This window comes from Periophthalmus magnuspinnatus, chromosome 21 (assembly GCF_009829125.3).
Source record: "Periophthalmus magnuspinnatus isolate fPerMag1 chromosome 21, fPerMag1.2.pri, whole genome shotgun sequence".
In the NCBI taxonomy this organism is placed as follows: domain Eukaryota; kingdom Metazoa; phylum Chordata; class Actinopteri; order Gobiiformes; family Gobiidae; genus Periophthalmus; species Periophthalmus magnuspinnatus.
In genome coordinates, this window is record NC_047146.1 from 12,754,667 (window position 1) to 12,781,207 (window position 26,541).

Here is a 26,541-nt window from a genome sequence, read left to right on the forward strand (position 1 = left end):
GTCGGTTAAAAACATTTTGTTGAGTCTGTAAATTATCTGCCAACCTCTCAGCCGTAGCTGCCCGCTCTTGCGCTGACTGCTTGCTAGCATAATTGGCATGCTTCGTAGCGAAGTGACGGCTGATATTGTACTCCTTAAAAACCGCGACAGTTTCTTGGCATATCAAGCATACAGCCTTGAACGTACCTCTTTGAAAAAATATTTTGTTGTCCATTCCGTGTTAAACCCTCGGCACTCACTATCCACTTTTCTTTTCTTTAATAAGTTCATATTGACAGAAGGGCTATTTTGGGAAAAAAGAAGAGGGCGTCAAAAAAGGCCAAGCGCGCCATCTGGTGGAGAAATGTGGGCATTACAGGGGAAAAGTAAATGAATGAGGTTTGCCGGTACTAGTATTATTCATTTTTATATTTCCTGTAACTGGGAACGTTTGGCGGGCCGGATTAAAAAGACCAAAGGGCCGTATGTGGCCCCCGGGCCTTAGTTTGCCCATGTCTGAGCTAACACATAAGCAGAGCAAATATGGGAGGAGAGCCCATCGAAAGAACAAGAGAAGATTTTCCAATGAACCTTGTTTCATCTGTTGTCAAGCTGGACATTGGAGACGGGAGTGCCCTCTACGCCATAAGCCCTCTGCATTTTAAAGGTGCACGGGTTTAGTTGTGCTACTTTTTGCTTTGTATAATATCTAGTATTGGGACATACTTGAATTTATTCTCCAGAGTGAGGTTTAGGAGTCATTACAGTTAACTATCAAACAGTCACTAGGTGAAACTCCTATCTAGGGTTACTAACTGGTAAAAGGCAAAAGGGTGAGAATCCCTGTGTAGTTGAGTGTAAAGACAGATAAACTTTTTTCATGAGGGAGAGTAAATTCAGAAGAATGAAGATATTATGTGATAGCAAAATGCAGACAAATATAAATGTACGTAATGTCAACAGTATGCTCTAATTCACTCGCAATGTTAAGTGTGGAAAAAAAAGAAAAAAAAACAGTAAAAAAGAGAAAAAAAAATGAGAAAAAGAAAAACAAAACAAAAACTGAAAAAAAAATCTGGAAAAAAAAGAAAAGAAAGAAAATGGTTAAGAACAGAGTGTGACACAAGAAGTGAACTGTACATTAGTGTGTCCTTAGACCTGATCAGCCAAACTGTGTGGTGTGAATTATGTGACATAAGAAAATGTGTGTGTAACAGCTAAACCATTGTAAACTGTGTCAACAAGAAAATGACAGGATGCAGTTTCAACTGATCCACTCATTTTCTACATTTCTTTGTTTCTTTATATTTCCTTTTTTAAAAATTTTGTATTTATTGTGTGTTTTTCTGCCTCATCATTGCAGTGAGTTTAATGACATGCATGTCCTAAAAAAAGTCCAGCTGATACCAAAAAAACCCTCCTCAATTGTAATTAGAAAGAAGAAACCGAATTCTTCCACGAATTCCCAAAAATGTTAAAGAGCTCTCTTAAAAACAAAATGAAGGCCTAATCAAAGCAGGTAGTGATCACAAATCCAAACTGACTTGACTGACTTGACCATCCTTGATGACTAAGCGCCTGCGATTTCGTTAATGTTTTTTTGTTTTTTTTGTTTGTTTGTTTGTTTTTTTTGTTACTGGAAATGCGGACGCTGCATAATTTCTGTTTTGTTTTGTTTTTTCTTTACATGTTCCTATGAAATAATCACACACTAACAACACTAACAACACTAACAACTAACCAATAACAATTTTGGGCTTCACAAAATGTTTATTTCAGCAACAGTAATTTAAGTGTTCTCTTGCAGCAGAAGACAACAGTATAAATGGACATAGCCAACCGGCTAGCATAGACTGTATATATGCCTTGTCAATTTTGGTCTTAAAATGTTCCTCTTGATCCACTCATGCACGATTCAGATATTTATTTCACAGTTTCGTCCATAAATAAAGATATGAACATTAATAAGTAACAAATCGGCTGCCTCCTTTCCTTGAGGTCGATGAGCTTCATTTGACTGCAGCGGGATGCGCTCTCTTAGTCCACTTCTTTATACAGAGACAGTTTTCCCACCGTACTTTGCATTTAAATATCCAAAGGTACCTTCACAAATGTTGCCATGATCATTTCTGTTAGTGACTCGATGCAAGAAAAATCTGCACATTGATTTCACCCTTATCTCTGTTAAATATTATTGATCTATAGAATGTTGGGATGCCATCTGAAACCCAGCAATGCAGTCAGAGTGCAAAGAATTTGACCAGTTTTATTGTTTTGTCTGTAATTACAGGACATATCTACTTGAAACAAAAATGGACACAAGGTTCAGGGTCTTTTTCTGTCAGCACAAATGAAGTAAGGTGAAATGAAATCACACATCTCTGGTCAGTTGTAAGGATTTTGAGACAAATTATGTTTATGGAGTTAGTGAAGATAATCAAATCAAATAATAAATCAAATAATAATGTGATACAGCATTTGAGTTTTCAGTGTGGTTACTTCTTTCAAAAACTAAAAAAAAAAATCCCCCACAGAGTTATAAAGGCTACAGCCCTCCTTCTAAAATTATATCAGCAAATTACAAACTTTAAATTAAAAGATTTCCTGAAATCATTGTCCATATGCATGTGATATGCAGCCCTCTGACCTGGCACAAGATTGAAGTGGTGAAGTGGAGATTGAAGTTGAAGCTCTTAACAAAAAACAGCGCTGTAGGTTAGCAATCCGGCCACAGAGAATCCTCTTAACCTGAGGCGGAGCTGCTGATGTGAACTGTGTGCCCCCCTCTGCATCACTCTCAGATTATAACAGCAGAGCCATAATCCATGTTGTTTACTCTTAGAAACTGGGTTGGACTATAGAAAGAGTCAATGGGGCATTTTAGTGTGTGCAATACAGAGGTCACAATTAAGAACATTGTGTTAAATGTTCATTCAATTATTACATGTATTTATAATTATTAGCGAAATATAGTTAAACAATAAACAATGCATTAATAATCAACATATGCATTTTTGCATGTTTTTATTTAACCTAGCTGTTATCATTTATTTATTTATTATTTTATTTATGTATTTATTTATTTATTTATTATTTCATTATTTTATTTACTTTTTATATTTGTCGTTACAGACATTCTGTTGCTTTGTCTAGATCACAAACATATTAAATCTATGGGCTGATATTTGCACGTACTACCATATTTATTTATTTGGTTTATTTGCTTTTTACTAGTTAGTTTTATGCATTGCTATTTATTTATTTTTACTTTAGAGGAGCCTAATACTGCTCACACACACACACACACACACACACACACACACACACACAAAAAACTGCCATAATGATCACAAATCAGCAAAACAGCACATTTGAAATATCAAACTACTCACAGTTTGCCTTCTTGTCAAGTGTATGATTTACTCGCCGTATTATAAGACAGATTCTGCTTTTTCAAAGGTTTCTTGTCTCGCCTCAGAATATTTTGTGATGACAGTACACTTTGGATGCATGCGGCTCCTCTCTGGCTGTCACCTTTAATATAGAGTGCTTAAGCTGAGTGCCGCCTGGGCCTGTATTAAATGTCCTCCGCAGATTCCTGCATTTTGTGCTGAGTGAGATGACATACTTTATTCTCTGTAAAGCCCCCTACGCTCCCTCACTTTGATGAAGTGTCTGAGGTTAGTGTAGCGCCTTCTACAGTACAGCAGTTAATATCTCACCTGTGTTAATGTGCAGTCTATAAGCATCTTTTTTGGATATAAAAAAAATAAATAAATAAACTGGTCTGTCTGGGGGGAAGTCACTCTTTTGGGTCACTTAGTTAAAGAGGCTCTACCTGATTTGTTGATGTAAAATATAACTGCCCCAGTGCATACTCAAAGCAGCTCCTAGGGTCAAATTGCACGTAGGCTAATTATAAAGTTGTTTTTTTTATCTCTGCCAACCAGGAAGTACACTGTTAGCATGCTAGCTGTTGTTAGCATTACTAGGACTCAGCTCTGGCCTATAAAAGTTGTGAAAAGCGAATGTGGCGAATGCGTTTAGACCACTGCAAACTGTTTAAAATCCACTATTGATATTTTTCACATTTTTAAGACCGTAAAAATGTGGTCAGATTATTCTTAGTAATAGGATTCATTACTCGGTTTGACCTTAAGCAATACAGTATGTGCAAGGAGACACTTTTGGGGCTGTTTTAATGATGTTGTATAGTCGCCCAAGTCCTGTCTAGGTTTGTAATCCAGGCTTTTATAAGGTTAACAAACTGAACATTTATCATATTGAAATTTATGTTATTGGCTTAAAGGGCCTCTACACCGATTTTTTTGTAAACTGAGCTAAATTTGTCTAGCCCCAGTGCAGATATATTCCAAATAAGTCCGCTGTGTGTTGGCTGCATCTAATTATAAAGAGTTTTATTTTAAAAAAAGCAGAAAGTGTGTTGTTAGCATGCTAAATATTGCTGACTTCACTCAAGAGTCCTCATCACCATCCTGATCCTAATATTATGTAGGCTGACTGGTTAAAGTGCATAGGACATGTTGGACTATTAGCTTCACTAAAAAATAGTTAATGTAATTATGTTCAAGGTTTAACAGAAAAAATACAAGTTTTTCTTGTTTTTAAATCTTGGTGAAGTTTATAAGTTGACTTCCTGGTTGAACATGGGCAGCAGATGTGACATATGTACAGAAACCATAATGTTATCAAGGGCCAAAACTTGTGTAAATTGTACAATAGTTATGATGATTAATAAAACTCAATATTTTTGTTAAAGACTCTATTGAATTTTCTTTGTTGATGACATCGGAAGGTTTTAGAAATCACTGCTATAGTTGTATTTGTGTTGGTTACTTTTTCCACATAACTGACTATGATAAATATGTAAAACGAGTTCTATCCAAACAAACACATTGAAAAATATAAAAGCGTGCACTTTAATTGTTCAACACTGGTCCAAATACACAAAGCAGTTCCCGTGTTCATTTCACGCTTTCTTCTCTTGTGTTGGGACAGCTGTGATTTCCCGAAGCCACGAGGGTCCGGGCGAGATGGGCAAGGCCGTGTACATCCCCAAAGATGAGCAGGAGAAGATGAAGGACCTGTTTAAGATTAACCAGTTCAACCTGATGGCCAGTGACATGATCGCTCTCAACAGGAGTCTGCCGGACGTCAGGCTGGACGGGTGCGTTTGGGAGCTGTTCAGTGTTACCATGACAACAACACAACAAATCAACTGTGACACGTGCTCATCTGTACGTCCTTGGGTTTTCAATGTAATGACACAGTGTGGTTTGCATAATAGGGATACATGATTCTGTAAGATTAAAGAAGATGTTTGTTTTTTTAATTCTAGTACTACTTGTATATTAGAGCTGAAGCCGAACTCAACAGGACCCTAATAATAACTAATATATAGTCTCCACAGCTGGAAAGACAGTTTTTGGTAATAATGTATCTTGAAATAATTTAGTATTAGTCATTCAAGAGTGATAAAAAACTTTTTGTCGCACACATGATATGGCATAATGTAGGCTATGGTTTCTCAAGAAATACATACATGCAATCAATAATCATTTATGAAAGAAACACTTGATCCAGCATGGGTGTTACATATTTTTACATACATATTTAAAAGCCATAGTTTGTACCTTTTTAACCAAACAAAATATTTTAATTGAAATGAAAAACAATTAAAAACGTTCCTTTCTTTGAGCGGGCTTGTACCTTCACAAACCTGACTCTTATTTCACCTGGAGGAGAGCCTCTTCCTGCTTGTTTCAATGGAGAATATTCCAAAGTTTTAAATTTATATTTCCGTGGACTCAAACATGTGACCTACCTTCTCTAGAAAGTTACATGCTCTACCTTTTAAATAAGTATGTTTCAAGTATCAATAAATACAAACTAGACCTTGAATATTCCTCTATTGTGTAATTCATGCACACTTTAGCAGCAGTACGCTTAACAGTCGTGGCCTCTAAAGACATATTCCTAAGCATTTATTTCGCACCAGCACAATCTCTGCCAGTTACAAGTTGAAAAATCTTCCTGCTCTTCCTCAGAAAGGCCCTGGCACAGTGTCCCGGGGGCATCCTGCTGGCCTAGTTGTGTCCGTCATTGCTGTCTTCTTGAATAGACAGGGCTCTGCTAGCGCTGCTGTCTGCACTGATGGCTTCACCCTCCATCACCCCTCCCTCTCTCCCTCCCTACAGGCGACCGAGGCTACTCCGATTCCCCAGGCCATCCACCTACAAGCACTCACAATGCACTCTATATTCACCGCTGTCCCATGTAGCGAGTTCTTCCTGTGCGCCTTTGACAGACAGCCCATCAGGTCCAGGGACATGCTGGCACGCCTGTCAACTTTTTTTTTTTTTTTTTTTATTCTTGTGAGATGTTTGTCAGTAAATCTCAGAAGACAGTGTTGTTTTGCGTTGATGGCTTCACTGGCTGGAGGGGAACTTTTCATACAATATAATGAGATAGATAGAGGATTGGGGAAGAGCTGTCAGCGGAGCATGAAATGTATGCCACGAAATCAGACTAGAGAAGAATTAATAAGGAGTAAACGCAATATATTTGTACTTTATTATTCTTGGTAATGTAATATTCTCATGAGACTGTTTTGTACAATTGCTTATGTAGTTACAAACCCTGAAATTACTACTTTATTTACGTACAGATACCAGGGCCGGCACCAGGAGGGGCTTGAGGGGGCACTACCCTCTCCTAGAATGGTCCCCCAAAGGTTTTTGCCCCACTTTCACCCATCCAATCTCACTAAAAATGTCCAAAATGAGACTCCAATAAAAAATACAGGGGCTAACTATAGCAAAGCAAACATGGTAGGGGGGTGGGGGGGTCCGCTCTATTGTTAAAAGGCTTTGCTTTTTCAATATCACCAATAACATTTCCATCTTCAACACTGGACATTAATGTGACAGACAGCAGCAAGTTTCACACAGAGGGAAACTTGCCCTGATTTATAGAGACGATTTCACCAAACTGTGCCTGTGCTTGAATAGTAAGAGCAAACGAGATGAAATGGTTATTATTACATGGCTCATGGATGAACCCTAATGTTAAAAATAAATGCTAACCTTTTTGATATTGCACTCTCTAAACTTAACTTTAAACAGGGACAGTGCAGGACTGCCAAACAAAATTAGACAGAAAGTGGAAAAATGGGTGACTAGGAAGTGATTCTTTTCTCAGTTATGTAGCAAATATACAAATGACCTTCTAAATTGGTACATAATACACTGAAGTATGTATTCAACCACTTATGTTTGTATTCTGAATATACAGTACAGCCTCTGTCAGGATCCCCATGTCCTCATTAGATCAGATCATGTGATTGTTGTTTTATTTTCTGCTTGGGTCTCATCGGCTGTAATTAGAAGTATAGTATCTCATATCATATACTTCTTTTAGTAATGTTATCGTTAGGGGGATTGAACCGTGTAATTGACTTTTGCGTGCGCAGATTAGGATTGGATCAGGATCATAACTTTTCTTAGATCAGTTGATTTGTTTCAAATTCAGTGTAATAGACAGAACATAACTGTTACCTGGCAACCAAAATATTAACAAGGGCCAAAATGTATCTAGCTATGATTAGACAAATCACAAATAAATAAATAAATGACAACACCTTTTCGAACCTTCTGGAATTTTTATATTTTCTTAACTTTTTTCCCACTAACTGCCACTTGACTGATGAAAAAATACCACAATTACTATCCCACTAAAACCAAGGAACAGGCCAAAATCTGAAAAAAATGAAAAACTGTCCCTTGATCTGAAGGTCGCCGGTTCAAATCCCGCTCTCAACGTAAATATCATTGGTTGAGCAGTCAGATCTGCTGACCTACAGGTTGGCAGTGCAATTCCAGCTCCCACAGATGAATGCTGTCATTGTGTCCTTGGGCAAGACACTTAACCCACCTCTCCCCCCAGTGTCTCCATTCTGCGTGGTGCATGAATGTGCGTGTAAATATGTGAGTGGTTCCTTTATGTAAAGCACTTTGACTGCCTTGAAGGTGGAAAAGTTCTAGGATTAAGTAAAACTATTCTCTCTAAATTGCATCTATCATTTTGTTATTAGGTGCAAGACCAAGCTGTACCCAGACGACCTGCCCACCACCAGTATAGTGATCGTGTTTCATAACGAGGCCTGGAGCACATTACTGCGAACAGTACACAGTGTGATCAGCCGCTCCCCCCGACACCTGCTGCTCGAGATCATTCTGGTGGACGACGCCAGTGAACGAGGTGGGTTTTGCTTTGGCATGCAGGTACATGTGGATTAGGGCTGCAAGATTATCGCACCCAAAGCGCGGTCACAATTTGAAAATGAACGAATCACTAAGCCTGCGATTTTTGAAGTAACATAAATTCCTCCACAAACAACAGAATATCCTGTCTTATTCTGCATAAAAACTGCTAAGCCTGTACGTTATAACTGTATACACATGTTCTGAAATGTGCTTCTTGTGTTGGTTTTCAGTTCAAATTTATCTCCTTTCTCCATGAAGAATGTGTTTGAGAATGCACATTTTCAATATATTTTCCAGTAAATTTAAAAGTTTAATACTGTGGGTTATTCGAGGAAAAGCAATGCAGCGTGGGATGTTACATAAAGAAACAACCAGTACTATGGAAATCAGCCGTGTTTCTGGCAACAGGTCCATAGAGATACAACCGCAAAACAATGTTAAAAAGTAAACAAAAGTTTGGTGGAACAACCCAATAAACTACTGGGTCATTACTGGAAATACATTTATTGCTTGTATCTTAAAATCTTCATTGGTTTAACATTTGGCTAACTGAAAAAATTCTGATGATGTGCAATTTCACAACCCTGACCTCTATAACATCTCTGTGTAAACAAGTGGGTGACGGACACTCCACCAGAAATGTTATACAGTGCATCTTTAAATGAACTGTATGTAGCCTTACAGTTTTAACATGGTACTACAATCATAACTAAACATGGGTTGCCAGTAGGGATGGAACGATAAACAATAATATCGTTTATTGTGATAAAAAGGGTTGACAGTATTTGTTTTTGGCACTTTTTATATAATCGTGACAATCGCCAACAAAGATAATTGCCATTGTGTCACCCGAATGTGCAGAAAAAAACTACTTCTAACTTCTAACTACTTGATGATCTCCTGTAGATCACTGTTGTTTTATGTACAATACTTTAACATTTGTTTAAATATGGAACTGTCATGAAAACACCAAAATATAACGTGATGATGTCCATGATGTCCAATGTTTTTGTAATTTGGAATAAATCAGTGCTAGAAGTGTTATCAATAAAAACTATATATGAGTTGAACATGTCTGCCTCGTATCTCGGGGTACAGATAGGTCATGTTTATACAATTTAAAATCTGAATCTTGCATCCAGCTCCTTTAAGCCCGTCCTGTATGTTTGTGGCAGACTTTCTGAAGCAGAAGCTGGAGGCGTATGTGCGTGGTCTGGAGGTGCCGGTGAAAGTGCTGAGGATGGAGCAAAGGTCAGGCCTGATCCGAGCGCGGCTGAGGGGAGCTGCTGCCACCAAAGGCCAGGTCATCACGTTCCTGGACGCTCATTGTGAATGCACAGTGGGCTGGCTGGAACCCCTGCTGGCCCGTATCAGAGAGGACAGGTACGACACAGCCTGGTATTAAACTTAGGAATGCGTTACTGTTTTTTTTTCATCAGTGTGTCCTTGGGCAAGACACTTCATCCACTTTACCCAGTATGAATGTGGTGAGAGCGTAAATGATGATGGTGATCGGAGGAATCTGTGGCATAGATAAACAGCCTCACTTCTGTTAGTCTACTCGTGAGTTACAGTAGCAGCTTAGCAGTAGTACCATTGTTGAGTATTTTTGGGTTTCAGACAAACAATTCCTTCCTGATTTGAAGTATTTTGTGAGGACCCTGTGAGGACCTTTCCCCATTCAAAAGATATAATATTTAGATTTGAATTGCTTAATTGCGATGACCACGGAGGATGATTGCCACAGCTTGAAACCCATGAATAAAATGAATTAATAATGACAAGCATGTAGTGCTTTGAGAGGCTTTGTGGAGCCTGTAAATTGCAAAATGTTACTATAAATTGTAAACTCAAAATATGTGTGTTGTCAAAAACCCAGACGTGAAACAAGTGCAGGAGGTGGTCAGTGTATGAAACAGACTTAAATACATCCTGGTCCTTTACATTACTTATACTATTTAGGCCATTGTATCTCATTGTCCTCTTTTACCCATTCTGAGCCTGAAGCAGACTTTTGTTAATTTTGTTTTCTCACATTTCACTTGAGTTGCATCATCCAGAGCCTGAGCTCAAATTGAATATTGATGAAGCAGCAAACTATGAGTTATAATACAGTGTTCAGGCCTGACTCCGCTGATAGAAAATGATAGGGGAATACTTTTACATTTGTATTTTTGTGTTGTATGATAAAAAAGCCATTCAGTGTCACCAAGTTCACTGTTGAGGTGATATAAGGTTATGGTCTTATATCTGTGTAATCCCTCAGTCGTCCAGGTAGGTTCTAGTCCAGACATGGGCAAACTACGGCCCAGGGGCCACACAAGGCCCTTTGGGTTTATTAATCCGGCCTGCCGAACTTAACCAAATTATATTAAAATAGGTAAGGGTAAACCCTGGTCAATTTACCTTTTCAACAAGTTGTTGATCTTTTGGCCCTTGATAAATCAATCAATCAATCAACATTTATTTATAGAGCACTTTACAACACTCAAGGTGACCAAAGTGCTTTCCAGTAAAATCAAATTAAAACAAGTTAAAATCATACTAAAACCGAATGTGAGTTTTTCTGCTGTTTATTTAAATTAGATTTAATAAATTAATTATTAATTGAACAGTTTGTGCAATGAGCCTTGCATATTCATCTATCTTAGTGTATATACTGTATCTTAGTGTATCTCACGTGCACATTAATCAAAATCTAGGCTCTAAAAAACATGTCAGGAACTTTTTAATACATCTCCAACCTGATCAGTATTGAGTATCGAGAGACAGGTGCACATGAAAAGCTCTTACAATGTAAAATGTACAGTTAAAATCCAAATGATCATGTTTGTGTTATAGTTTTTGTTCCCCAATAAAAGCTCCATTTATACATTGTGACTGACCTTAGTATGTGTTGTTCAGGAGTGCAGTGGTGTGCCCCATCATCGATGTGATCAGCGATGAGACATTCGAGTACATGGCCGGCTCCGACATGACGTATGGAGGCTTCAACTGGAAGCTGAATTTCCGCTGGTACCCTGTTCCCCAGCGAGAGATGGACCGACGAAAGGGCGACCGAACTCTGCCTGTCAGGTTAAAGAAAATACAACATTTACTTATTGTAGACTTTATATTCAGCATGTTTATGGGTCGGGGTGGGATGAGACACGATTTCTACAAGATGAGATGAAACATGAGATTGGGTCTACGAGAACGAGAAAAATCGAGATTTTAACAAAAATCTGCAGTTTGGTTAGGAATTTTGGCCTCACCATTTTTTCCTGATTTCATTTAATATTTTGTGCCATTGCCCCGATATGGATGTTAATGCACATACATAGGTTTATAATGTTGATCATGATTATCAATCACATTTACATAATTTCATAATTCTATATTTAAAATGAGTGTCTAAATGTAATGTAAGGTAAAGGCTGCATCTCCCACCTCATTGTGTCTTATTGTAAATATTGATTTAGTACTTACTGCATTGTTTTGTTTAGTTAATTTATTAATTCAAATATATCTAACAAATTCTTGAGAACTAAAGCTTCTCCCAATTAAAATGTAAACACTTGGAAAAAATCTCAAATATTTTTCTCAATAATAATTTTGTCTGCCTGATCTTGTGGCATGAGATCTTGTGCTATAATGAAATAGATAGTATTTATTTTTTCATTCATTAGGCACAGTTTGTTTGATCCCATGTTAAATAGGTCACTATTCACTATTTACTCTGTTCGAGTGTTTGAATGATCAGATACAGCACAGTGAGCACTGACAAACAGTAGTATACTGATCTGATCTGTGTTTACCTTCAGTCAGGACCATGGACAGCGACAATCTCTTATTGCCCTTGTAGTTCTACACTATTGTTTCATTCAAAACTGGACAGAGGATTTTTTTTTTTTTTAAACATTGTCATTTACAAGTTGACTGGACATAATCTAAACCCTTTGACTGACTGACACTATCTGTTAATTACAGATAGAAAGAAAAGGTTAAATACAACAAAGTTTCTTCTCATTTTGGAGACAGATTTATTTTTTTCCTGGGAGCTTACAGAGATGACAGCTCTCTCACTTTTCCCCACTTATTTATTGAAGAACCACTTTGATGTGTGGATCATAAAACATTGTCTTGCTGCTAATTTGGTTAGCTTGTATCAAAAGAGAAGAGTGCTAATTCATCTAAATAATTTAAAAATAGCAACATGTCTCATACTTCTCCTTTTGTTCAGTGAAAGACAAAATTGGCATAATTTGTCATCTGTATGCAAATCATTCCTAGCAACAAACACTGGACTATATTTAGCGTGGATAGCGTGGACTAAATTAAAAACATGAAAGTAATTACTCCTCAAAGGCCATGTTTCAAAATGTGAAATTACAGTTTTTCTTTGAATCAGAGTATCCCCGCTGTGTTACAACAAATGTGGTAATAGGCCCAGTTTGTTGCAGATATTCTTTCTAGTGCGTATGGGTCTCATTTTTTGGGAATTATGACTTGGTTTGGTGGGATAGTACCTGTGGTAAATATTGATCATTCATCAATTTTACATCAGTCAAGTCGCAGTTTATGGAAAATCAAAGTTGAAAAGAAAAGTACAAAAATATTAGAAGTAGCGAAATACTTCTAGGTCTATGTCATCAACAACAAAAACTCCATGCAAAATGCAAGAATCGTTGCGTCATTGTATTTTTCAAACAGGTTAAACATTGATTTAACCAAACTAAGCTGTTCTCATCTATTTTTATTTGTCCAATCATAACTATTGTTGTATTTAGAAACATTTTGCACCTTGGTAACAGTATGGTTGCTAGGTAACAGTTATGGAATTACCTCTACATACGTCATATCAGCTGCTCGTGTCCAACCAGGAAGTACAGTGTTGTGGAAAAATTACAGTTTCAGTTGAAAAGTAATCCATTTGCGAAGCTCAGTGAGTTTTGAAATACAGAAAAAAGGTTTGTTGTTTGTTACAGCAGATACAAACAGGACAGGGCCCAGGCCCAGGCCCTGTCCTGAGCATCTGAGCTCTGACTATTTTATACCAGAATGACAAAGCTACATACATTTCAAAGCAGAGTGACTTTTGTTTCACACCCATGAGATAATTAACTTTTACACTTAGACATGTAGCACAACAACAAGTTTCCTGTGGGATGGAGACAGAGCTTCACACATGTTAATGTCTGGTCTGGGTCTGACCGACTGACACAGATCAAATGCATTTAAAGACACAACATGAATATACTTAAATTTCCACCACAACAGTTAGAAACTTAGAAAAAACAGGCTTTTCTTAGAAATGTGAAAAACAAAATTAGTTCATTTTAAACGGCTGAAGTTATTCCTTACCTGCCTTATTCATTCTGAACATCCCATTAATTGTGATGAGAGTGGAGTTTTACTGTGACAGTAAAGCTAACAACAACTAGCATGATAACACGCATGTCCTTATTTTTTGACAGTAAAACACTTTATAATTAGATGCAAACAGTGGACAGCGGACATATTTTGAGCTCAAGTTTTTTTTTCTCAAATATATGGGAAAAAACAGGCCCTTTAAATGTTTTTTGTGAAATGAGCAGCAAACAGTAATATGCACTTGAATGATTTTTATGGTACTTGCAGGACTCCCACCATGGCAGGGGGCTTGTTCTCTATCGACAAGTCGTACTTTGAGGAAATCGGCAGCTATGATCCGGGCATGGACATCTGGGGCGGGGAGAACCTGGAGATGTCTTTCAGGGTAAGTCTCTCATAATAATGATAGAGCGGATGAGACTTCATGGAGCACTAAACAGATAGAAAGTGGCATAGGATCTAAAGACGGACTTTTGACATATTGTTTACAGCCTAAATGTATCGGAAATCTATCCTTGTTTATTTATTATATTATACATGATAATATGAGGTTTTCCATGCCTGAAATGAGCCACACACAATATCCATGGGGTTCAGAATTATGAAAGATTTGGACTGTTGCCATGGCGATTAACAATTTAATTTGAACAAATTATTATATCTTTTGTGTGGCGAAAAAGTCATCAAAATGTAACAGGAAGTAGAACCCATGAATAGACCCTTTAAAATGCTATGTTAGAAGTTTTAAAATTTGCTGGACCTTAACACATTTTTTATAATAAACTCACATCAGATTTAAATGCTATTTTAAACCCAAAAATAAGCAACAATTTGGAATGTCCAGGGTACGAATATTAGTTAGTTTTGACTTTTGTATGACAATGGATGATATACTATTTTTTTTGTTATATTCTGTTTCTAGCTTTGAAATTGTTTTTATAAATCTGAAGAGAAAATGAAAAATATTGAGATGTATTTGTTTACAAAATTTTAAATAGTCCACGGCATAATCTTTCAATCTCATTTTAATTTCATTTATTCAATGACTTTTGTTTTAATGATACAAACGTGCATACTTAATGGAGACAAGCAGGCGGCAACTCAGGAAAAGTTACAAAGTGCACCTTTAACTCCACATCAGTAACTAACAATAAAGAGGAATAAATATGGTCTAAATCTAATATTGCCACATAAACCATAAGTATAACCCAGGCCTGGTGTTGTCCGCAGATCTGGCAGTGCGGGGGCTCTCTGGAGATCGTTACCTGCTCTCATGTCGGCCATGTTTTCCGCAAAGCTACACCGTACAGTTTCCCTGGAGGCACAGGTCAAGTCATCAACAAAAACAACCGACGCCTGGCTGAAGTCTGGATGGATGAGTTCAAAGACTTCTTCTACATCATATCTCCAGGTATTAGGATCCAAGAACGATTATATTTACAGACACATATGCAGGCGTGTAAGATAATGGTTCAGTGCACAGGGAGTAGCAGAGAAGTGGGTCTTTGATTCTCTTACAAATTTGATTCAGTTTATATTTGTTCTCTCTGATCTATCATAGCTGTTATTATTTCCAGACTGTAAGCAGGATCTTGGTCAGGCATACCAAGCTTGAGCATATTTTAAGGTTTTTATTTGATGAGGGACACCAGAATACCCAGACAAATGAGAACATGCACACACACAAAGTGGCAGTGCTCGGCTACTACGTCACCAAATACAGTCGTAAAAGTACAATCTAACAATGAATTGCATAACCCCTAAATCTGTTGTACATAATCGGTAAAACTCCTATGGAAAACTGCCACCTGACAGTTAATATCTTGCATTTATTGATTTACAGATGTTTTCATTGCTCAAAAAAACCTTGAAACTATACATTGCGACTGTGTGCAGGGTCGCCTCTGCACAGATATGGCTTGTACTTTGCCCTGGTGATGTCCTCTGCTAGTAGGGCTGTGTAATTTATTTTATTTTATTTTATTTGAGATTGATACTCAACCATTTCTAATTGTCAATGACCAGCTTTTTAATTTAGAAGTTACCTTTAAGTTCATATTAGCAACTCAGTTAAATCATCTACCATTATATATTTTTTAAGTATTTTTCATTTTTATTTGAACACGTTATTTTTTTCAGGCCAAGGCTTAGTTTGTTTTCATACCTGACAGTTTCGACAGCTGACTAGCCTTCTTCCTCAGAGTGGTCACGTGATGTTGCTGGATGTGTCAGGTCGGTTGATATAAACAGGTTTTGGCGCTGTCTTTCTACCGGTGGAGTCAGATGGGTTAAGTAAATATGGAAACGTGCCCACGGGACGTTAAGCCGGGACCAGGGGGCCTTTTTACTCTCACTCACCTGGGATACTGTCCTGAAGAAGTCAGACTGCAAATGGCGCTATCATCCTGCCTCCACCAGTCGGAAAATCGTGCCAAACCTGTTGAAATTAGCTGATCGGACACATCACAGCAACATGACGTGACGACTCTGAGGAAAACCGCAAGTGAGCAGTCGGAACTGTCAAGTATGAAAACAAACTACACCTTGGTCTGGATAAAGAACCTGCTAAAATAAATTAACGGAAGACTATTAGCATCTACGTGTTACCTTTGCCAAAAGTTGAATTAGGTGCCGTTTTGTTTTGCTTGTAACAATACTGGCACATGTTCAACCAACTTCTGCTGCTACGCTCTGGGTATGTACTCTAGTGACTGTTTTAAAGTTCATGAATGTGTCACCATTGATCATCTTGTGTTGATGGCACATGACAATGCCAAGGCAGAGGCTCTGGCAGACACAGAGATTTGGGCCCTCCATCTGTCCTCTTACTAATGTGATTACCCTTTAGCAAACAGCAGTGTCCAGGAAATCTCCCGTTAAGTGTTTGCAATGCCAGCCAGCCTATACCAGATCATCCTTAATCCACACATCTCCTGGCACCAAGGCACTTTCCCTCCCAAAATCAAATGGATGAAGGGCCACGGTTAAATGAAGCAAATATGATTAACATAGAAATGATATATGTCCACTTTGAGAAATCTGAAAGGCCATGTAATTTAGAGTAATGTGTAATGCATTTAATAGAAGCATAACTGGGTTCACTGGAAATAACCTCAAAAGAGTATGTAATAAATAACATGGAAAATAAATAAAGGATTTCTACCTGGCTCACCTCAGATTGAGTTCTACGCATAAACCTGGAATGACTCTCACTGAATGCGATCAGGAAAAGATGGAACAATGTGACGCTTTGCCTTTGGCTTCCACCCAATGTACACTGCTGCCCTGTGATTGGTCAGAATCGCAGGTTAACCAGGCAATCGCACCAGCGGGAGGTTAGCTACATGGATTCTTGTGAGTGTGCGAACGGAAAAAGTATACTTATGTTAAATGCCAAAGTGCTTTTTATATATCTTTTTTGCAGTGTTTCAATTACAGATCTGCCGCGTTAGATCCGTGTTGGATCAGTGTTAAGTGCAAATCCCATGGAGACAAACTGGTGATGGACCCTATGCTAAAAATGTTACATAGTGCTTTAAGTTTTAAGGGTCTAGGGTTAAGTTTTAGGTTTTTAGCTGCTACATTCGGTGGTGGTTTGAGGGGTAGGAAGCGTTAATTGGCGGCCACACTCTCATCTGTCTACCCCAAGGCGACTGTGGCTGTGTGTCCATGGATTTCACAATGATGTAACACTGTTGCCATAGCGATTTAAAACATAATATCATTTGAATGTGGAAAAAGTCCTCAAAAGTCCTCAAAATGGTGCATATAACAAGAAGCTGAATAAAGAATGAACAAAAAATAACGCACAAAATAATAAAGTGCTATGTTTATTTTTATAATTTCTAAATTCAGGTTGAAAACATAGACTTTAAATGTTATTATAATGCTGTTTTGTATCGTCTGCGTCTGTCTGTACGCTGGTGTGAGATGAAAGGAGCTCCTCACAGCGGACATGTGACAGGGACAGAGGAGGAGAGACCAGAGTGCGTCCTCATGCAGAGCTTTCATCTGCCTCACTGTATATAACTGATTCAAGATTACCCCTGATTAAGATTAAAGAGGAGTCAGGAGGTACAGCCGTGACAGAATTATACATTTAACGGATCAAAAGAAAACTGATATGTGTACTAATAATCAGCTTGAGATGATTTTATAGCATGTAAAGTTATATTGCTGCCAGATTGTCTCCTGAGAGCAAACATCAGTTGTTGGCTAGTAAAAAAATACACTCCGAGTCTAAAATTGTAGTTATAATTACAAATACATTTAAAAGTGTACTGTGTAACTTTTCTGTAGTACGACTATAATCATGTGAGCTGGTTCTGAGTATCTGAATTTGACCTATGCTTCAGTGTCGTTGGAGGGAGTGGGATCTTGAGCTCGGCTTCAGGACTACCTTACCTCTAGGATTTTACATTGCATGTTTTCGATTGGATGTTGGCTGTGAGATTTAATTACAGTTAGGAACAAAGCTGGAAATACATTAAGTCATTAAGTACATTAAGTTTAGCAGCCAAATAAAGAAAAAACAAACACTAAAATAATCATTAGTTGCAGCCCTACTCTTCATACATTGTACTTTTCTTATAGCAGACTGCTGATGTCCATGTGAAGTAGGGCTGGAGAAGCACTCTGGGGGAGGGACCATCTGCCTAGTGTCTCTGTACGTGTGCGTGCTTAATGCCTAATCCTCCTCCTCGTCTTCATCAGCCTGATAAATCATACATACTCTTTTGGCTGTCGCTGCGGCAGCAGCAGATTGCAATACACTGCGTCACTCCATTGTAGCATTTCTGATGAGAGTTACCTTCAACAGTGCCCCAGGTGTGTAAACAAAACACCATGTCCCAGTAAAGCTCAGCTCATTTGCACTGAGAGGAGTTTTATGCAGTGAAAGAATAGCTGCCTACGACATGAAAAGGTTCAGATCGATTTAGGTCAAGATTAATTGACACCCAGCAGCAGAATGTGTAAACAAAGTCATTCAAAGTGTTTTATAACAGAGGAGTGTTAAAAGTAGTTAGGGGTGTCACAGTATCACACTAGTGTTACAGTTATTGTGAGATTTTACAATTATTCACCATTACTTAAAGTGATAATATGCAACTTTTTGGAGGTGGAAAGTCAACTGCATGATTCCACAGAAATAGAAAATTAAAACCATACTCCAGAACATTCTCCATGGTGGTAGATATGCCATACAGTGGAGAATTATAGCCAAAGGAACAACATTTCTATGAAAACAAGCAGGAGGAGGGCCTCCTTGAGGTGAAATAAGAGTAAGGTTTGTGGAGATGCAAGCCTGCAGTAAGGATTCATGTGTTTCAGTGCAATAAAAAAAAACACCTATAAGGAAAAACATGCTTTTATCTTAGTCTGTTTTTGATTTTATCATATTTATCAGTCTGGAAAGGCTCTCCCTGAAGGGAAAAAGACGAAATATCATGATTGGTCGAAGTGTCTTAACAGCACAACAAGCTGAGAAATCAAACTTTTGTTAAATCCACTTGAGAGAAAAGAACAGACAGCTTTCACATCCACCTTCTGCATATTTTTCAAACACAAAATAATCTGCATTTCCGCTAAAATAGATTAGTTTGGGCACTTCACCTTTGGCTTCCAAAATGCTTCCTGTGATTGGTCAGAACCACAGAACCATCACAACAGGGTGACTCGCTTTATGAAATTAAACTTTCTGAATGATGAAGTACATTTAATGTGAAATGTGACAGATAAAAAAAAAAAAAAAACACTTTATAAGTTTACATTTATTTTTTATTTTTTTATATTTTTTTTAAATCCTGTTTTCCAGGCGTGATGCGGGTGGACTACGGTGATGTGTCTTCCCGCAAAGCCCTTCGTGAAGCTCTGAAATGCCGGCCCTTCTCCTGGTACCTGGAAAACATTTACCCCGACTCACAGATACCAAGACGATACTACTCCCTCGGCGAAGTATGGCCTGTTTTATATTCTCTTATTTGCTATTACATATTGATTGCACCACATTTCTCTATATCCCTGCTCCTGGGCAGAGGCAAGATGAATTGGAATTTTGAACCAGGCAAAATCCTTATTCTTATTCATGAATTCTGAAATAAATCCTTTTTTTAAAATCCTCAGTGTATTCGCATCAGGTAAAGCATTGAGAAGTGTAAATAGACAGAAGTACATAACTATTTATTCAGTGTATTGTATTCAATTGCTGGGTTTCAGATCACAACATGATCATTTCATAATCTCAGGGCCTGTATAACTCTGTGGAAGATTTACTTTGAAATATCCTTATGTATCATCCACAAATGCTGAATCCTGGTTATTTGTTATGGTTTGGATTCATGAACTTGCAACAATAATCTCATGACTTTAAGACCTTTCAACTGGCAACAATTACGCCACCACTTTCTGATGCTACTGGGAAAAAAATAACTTCACTTTTGTTTATTTATAGACTTTGTAACAGTTTTTATTTCATGTGGATAGGCCCAGTAATTACAGATATTTGACATTTTAACACAAAATTTCACCATAAAATTCTGTCCCGTCTTCCAGCTCAGTTTTAAACTATAAGGACATCACGTGAACACAACCTACTGGATATTTAACAAGAAAACATCCATTTCACAAAATTGCATCATTGCTCCTATAGATTTGTGGTGTCAAAGTGAATTTGACCATAGCCATTTTCACTTAAGGAAAATCATTTTGGGACTTTAATTTAATCACAAAATGAAATTATATATTGGAGTAATTTACTGCTGTCTTATCTCATCCATGAGCCTCATATTCAAACTGTGAATGTGGTTTTGAATTCAAATGAGTTCAATTTCATTACATTTGTACAAGCTTATAGAGGAGTAAGCTGGACTGTTGTGAAAGCTGCACTGTGTAACTTTTCTGGTGGAGCCATGTACTTGACTTCATCACATTAAAATCATCTATCTTCACGGAGAGACAAGAACGATAGAAACATCCGTAATGAAATGATTGCTAAATAGATAGAAACTTAGTACCGTACTGTGGAACATTCTAAAGATTCCAACAATTAACCAAACTGCGTTGAGTAACCACATATTTCTTACTATTTGTGCTTGAGTTGTCCAGCCATATTTCATAATTAGAGCAATTACATTACTTAAGTTATTATAAATGACCACAACAAGCATTTATATATCAGCAAAACCTTTTTTTTTTTTTTTTTTTTTTTTTCGACCATATTAGAGTTTGCCATAAAAATACACTGCCTTGGATTGTCCAGGTCATAAATCATAATTATAACAGTGTAACATTTTTATTTCAGCAAACTACATTCTAATAATCAGATAATTTGGATTTTTGGTGTGTGGTGACATTAAATTAAGCAGTTAATCGGTGCGTTTTTAATGCCACTGTTGTATTTGGAAGACAAACTTTAGAAGGACTTTTTAAACAACTTTTTTTGTATATTTTTTTCTTGTCAAACCTGCACATGTGTGAACTATAGACTGTATAAAAAAGTGGACTTAGTGAGTGTGACGTGACCCATAGTGTTCGGCTCCAGTCAAATGAAGCTCATTGAGGCTAGAGCAGTTATAGGGCAAATTTGGAGCAGAGTTGCATATTAGGAATTCCAACCGGGAGTATCTTAGCAACCAAAGAGCCAATCCGGAGTGAAGCTGTAGAAGGTAAAGCTATTTCCCATCCGCACCGCTTGTTACAAACCGTTCCTAGGGTAAAAAGGAAGTAACATGACCCTGGATGTAAAAGGTAAAGTGGTAAGTGGCTCTTTTAAAAATGAGATTAATGAGGGTGTCACACTAACCATAAACGTAGAATTACACAACAAAAAATGAGTGAAAGAAAGCTCAGCGAGTTCAAAACTGGTTAAAGGAAAAACACAAAAGATCAAAACTACACAGTCTCAAAAACTAACTCAGAGTTCTGTTGGTTACAAGATTTTACAAGGCTTAAGGTTCACAGTATCACAAGTTACAAGTGGCGTGCGGTTCAGTCTAAAATCCAGCAGCAAGGAGCGGCAGGGGGCGGGTCCTTTTAAGGTGGAAAGCCGGGAATGGCCAGGATTTGGATCGTCACTCCAACCACACGCACGGCCCTGGAGTCGATCAGATGCCAGCAGAAAAGAAAGAAGGCAGCTAAATCGTCTTTTATTAATCTTCATATCTTGAGTTACAGACACAATAGCGAAATAAAAACACCAGGATCATGTATAGCGGGTCAATACGAACATTTTAAAACCAAAATGACGTGTCTGACAGCAGCAGTTACAGCGAAAGAGGCGACAGTTTTTTAATGTAAAGTGAATTGGAGCCAGAGTCGATTGAGCCTGAAGCGTTCCCATTGATCACTTCCTAGTTGGAACGCAGCGGCTAGCAGGTTAGAAATGTCTGTTTATATATACAGTCTATGGTGTGAACAATCAGTAAAGAGAAAGAGAAGAAATCAGATTACTGTTTACGTGACACTTCAGTAGTCTGATCACTCCAGAAATCAGATAGTTGATAGTTTTTGTGTGCATGTAAACATCGCTACTCTCTAAACAGTCACAAATGATTACAAATTAGCACTGGTCTGAAATAGTATCACTTCAACTTTATTACACCACTTGAGCCAAAAGGCGCTTAGCTTGGCAAGGACTTCTCCTCTATCTGTGCCTTTAAGGGCTGTTCAGACAAATTACCCACTCGAAAATGAAGACTTCAAGTGTATCTTAAAAGTAGTTCATGTGCCCCTCATTACTCCTCTTTGCTTACATTGTGGACTCTGTCTCTCTCCCTCTCGCTTTTTTTTTCTCTCTCTCTGTCTGACTCTGTCTTACAAATAAACATATTCTGTCTCTCTCTTTCTCTGCCTCTCTCTCACTGTCTGACTCTATTTTACAAATAAACACACTCTGTCTCTCTTTCTCTCTCTGTCTGACTCTATCTTACATACAAACACACAAACACGCTCTCTGTCTCCCTCTCTCTCTCTCCCCCCTTTCCCATCTCTCTCTCTCTTCCTCTCCCCACTCTTTTTCATCTCTCTCTCTCTCTGTGTGTGTGTCTCGCTCTCTGTGTGTCTATCTTTCTGTCTATCTTGCATATAAACAGAGAACCACTTTGTCTCTCTCTCTTTGTCTCTCTCTCTCTTTGTCTCTCTCGCTCTCTTTCTCTCTCTCTCTCTGTGTCTTTGTGTCTCTTTCTCTCTCTCTCTTCTCTCTCTTTCTGTCTGATTCAGTAATGAGACTTTGTTTTGGATTGAATTATTTAGTAAAATACTGAAAAATGACTGACATGAGTTATTAATATTCTAAATAATCTACATGATCTGATAATTGAAATAATAATAATGAAAATAATGATTCTGACAAGAAAGAAATATTCAAACACATGATATTCTATTTTGCTAAAAAAATACTAGAGGATAAATGTGTCTTGAATTGTTTTTTTTTTTTTTTTCATTGGATGTTGTATATTTCTTGAAGTTTTTGTTGGAATAAACTGGAGATAAACTTATTTCAAGTGAGGAAAACTGTACAGTTACAAAGTACGTGACATTCTCTCTCCCCTCCCTCCCGTGTCTCTCTCTCTCCATGTCTCTCTCTATTGGACTCTATCTTACAAATAACACACAAACGCACTGTCTCTTCCTCTCTCCCTCTCTCTCTCTCTCTCTCTCTCTCTTTCGCTCCCTCTCACACAAACGCACTATCGCTCTCTCTCTTTCTCTGTCTTTCATTGTCTCTCTTTCTCTGTCTCTGTGTCCCTTCTTCTCTCTCTCGCTGTCTCACACACACATACACTCTCTTTCACTGTCCTGTCTCTCTCTCTCTGTGACTGCTCTGGACATGAGGGCTCTTCTTCCTTGCAGTATAGCACTGGTCTCTCACCCCCACCCACCCCGAAATGAGGACCCCCTCCACCCCCTCCACCCCTGCCGGGACTCATCCAGTAGAGCAGCTGGAGCCATTAGCCATTATATAGTATAATTATGATCGTGGTGTGTTGGGGTAATATGTTACAGGAAGCATAGGGTTTGTTTTAGCTTTAGTGTTAAGGGATTTAAAACTTTAGGCAATTTCAGTGTCTGGTTCTTTGGGCTACGATGCATTTTATTATAGGAGAATGGTAAAACCTTTCTGTTCTTTTCTGTTCTTTTAGCAGTGTTTAAAAAGATACTACAAGCACAGCCGAGCTTTACTTTAACCTGCAGATAGAGACACACACAAGTTTTTTCTCATTCTCAGTTTACGGACAGGCCTCATGTGAAAGCTCAGAACCTCCAGAAATCACTCCCTGAGCTGCAGAGGCTGGTTAATGACTGACTGCAGGCGCTGGGGTTTAGGTAGAGACGATTCAGATCAAAGAGAGTCATTTTAGGTTTAAACCAACTGGATTTCATGGATTTCAACATTGAAACTGGCAACTCGAATGAGAGAGTCATGTGAGGCTCATTCTGCTTTCTGATTGGATAATTGTCTAGAGAACCAACCCACCAAATTATAACATAAATAAATGGGACATGAAATCCAATATTTTTGTAATTAGGGATAAATCAGTGTTACAATTGTTATCAGTAAAACCTATAATTGAATTGAACATGTTTAATCTAAATCTTGCATATAGCTCAGTATTATTTTCTATGAGTGTTCTACGAGACCTGATGTAAGCACCGAAAAGCACGTGTTTTCAGCCGTGGCCAAATTGAACAAGTTCCAATCATTTTGCAGGGTTGAGTAAGTTGTCATTCAGACAGCGTCCAGTGTGCGTTGACCTTCCTTAATCTGGGAATTGAACCCAGGAGCCTCTCACTGTGAGGCGTCAATGCAAACCACTCAAAAATACGCCTCTATTTGACCAGAGTGATACAAACTTGCCAGGCTAGTTTTTTTTAGACTAGAGGTAGCATTTATTTAATCCATGAGCACTATTTGGCTAAACCCATGAGTGAGTGCTTACGCCACTCTGAAAATGTGACTGGTGAGTGTGTCTGCAGAGTGACAGTTTGTACTGACACAGCCTCCTCACTACACACACCATATGAATCAGCCTGTCTCAGCTAGCACCAGGAGGCTACATCAGACACACACAACTGGCTTTAGCAAAACACACTCAAGTAATGCCACGTGTACATTTAATAGATGAAAAAATACACAAAAACACATTGTACATTGATTGAACTGGCTGAAATATAATGTATGAGCAGCCTCACTGTTCGCGTCACTACTTCCTGTCCAGTTTTATTGCTATGTTTTGTTTTGTTTTGTTCCCAATTAAAGATGAAGTAGTGGACAGAGAGCTGCGCAGGGATGTCTCTGACGACCTGTTTAAAATACACACAAATAAACTGAATACTTAAACAGAGGATACTTCTGTGTTTAGAAAGAGATGTTTTTGTCTCACTGCTAATGCAAATTTTGAGGTATAATCAATATTAAAACAACACAGCAAACTGAAGTGTTCTACATTAAAAAAGGGTAGTCTTTATTTTAATTAATTCAATTTTTTATAGCTTGTTTATTTTGTTTTGTTTTTTGTACTTTTCCTTCGGGTTCTTCTATCACTAAAAACACGTAAAAGAGAGTCTTAATCTCAGCGGCACTATCCTGGTTAAATAAAAGTCAATACATAAATAAATAATGTGGATGAAGTGTCTTGCTCAAGGTTCCAACCACTGTGCTGCAAGGTTTGAACCACTGACCCTCTAATTTATGGGAAAAAAACTCAACCCGCTGTGCCACTGACTCCCCTTTAATATTAACATGAGTCATTTTTGATGGAGCAACACAAAAACGCCCATTATTTTATCAACAGGTTTATCTAATTCCATATATTCATATTTTAATGATTCACCCGCAGTGTTTTTTTATGTTTTATTTAAATTAACATGTGTTTTAGATCATTCCATATGTCGTGTTTGCAGATCCGAAACGTGGAGACCAACCAGTGCGTGGACAACATGGGCAGGAAGGAGAACGAGAAAGTGGGCTTCTTCAACTGTCACGGCATGGGCGGCAATCAGGTGAGACACAGGAATAGAACTGATGTTTATCTGCACCTACACTTGTATCAGGCTGTCAAGTATAAGACACGTTATAATCCTTGTCTTTTTTCGTCCTTTTCACATCTGTCTGAAACTTTAACTCTTAACTAATCCATTTAAAGACACATTTTAGGACATTTCATAATCATTTTCATACTATCATTGTCGGGATACTCCAAAAAAAGTGGAGATATATATTTTTTCACCCCCTCCTACTGAATTGCTTTATTGTTTTGAAAGCTTTAGTGACTTTATTGCATAACCTGAAGTTGTTTTACTCATTAATATTTCAGTGATACAGCCTTATGAGAACAATGTATACTATAAATGTGGTATGTTATTAACAGGCCACACCGATGCAGAGACGTTGACCATCTGGTACATTCCTTATGGTCAGGTTCAGTGTAATCATGTTAAATATAAAGTGCAGATGTCTAAATTAACAGTTGTCAGTTCAGCTAATTCATAATACACGCTGTTTACTCAATCTAAAATAAATATTGCAAATAATATGCAGGCAGGGTATGGAAAAAACATCACCACGATTGCATTCATTCTAGAGAGGCATGTTATTGAGTTATTCCACCCCGCCCACTTTTTCCTCTAAATACTCCAAATAAATACTCTGCTTTCTTTGTGGTGGCATTTCCGGTTAAGTGGGAATCGCATTAATTTTGTGTATAATTTGTGAAAAGTTTGATCTAAAATAAAACGTAGGTTGATTTATGTCAGGGGTGTACAAACTTTTCTCATTAAGGGCCACATATAAAAACACTGACAAAGCTGAGGGCTGAGAGACTGGTCGCCAAAACAGTGAATACTATTGGATATTGGATATAGTAGATTTACAGAAATATACAGTAAAAATTTCTGTTTAAGGTAACATGGGCCAATTCACCTGGAA

The 26,541-nt window shown here is 37.9% G+C and overlaps 1 protein-coding gene across 1 annotated transcript in view; it reads left to right on the forward strand.

Moving 5' to 3' along the window:
• Positions 1-5,003: 5,003 nt before the first annotated feature.
• Positions 5,004-26,541, forward strand: part of LOC117389239 (polypeptide N-acetylgalactosaminyltransferase 13) — a 41,576-nt gene continuing 20,038 nt past the window's right edge. Inside the window, exons 1-8 of the mRNA XM_033986885.2 lie at positions 5,004-5,167; positions 8,093-8,259; positions 9,440-9,647; positions 11,169-11,339; positions 13,884-14,001; positions 14,847-15,027; positions 19,432-19,571; positions 25,518-25,616. Coding sequence (XP_033842776.1) covers positions 5,034-5,167; positions 8,093-8,259; positions 9,440-9,647; positions 11,169-11,339; positions 13,884-14,001; positions 14,847-15,027; positions 19,432-19,571; positions 25,518-25,616 — 1,218 coding nt within the window. The 5' untranslated portion in view covers positions 5,004-5,033. The remainder of the gene's footprint in view (positions 5,168-8,092; positions 8,260-9,439; positions 9,648-11,168; positions 11,340-13,883; positions 14,002-14,846; positions 15,028-19,431; positions 19,572-25,517; positions 25,617-26,541) is intronic.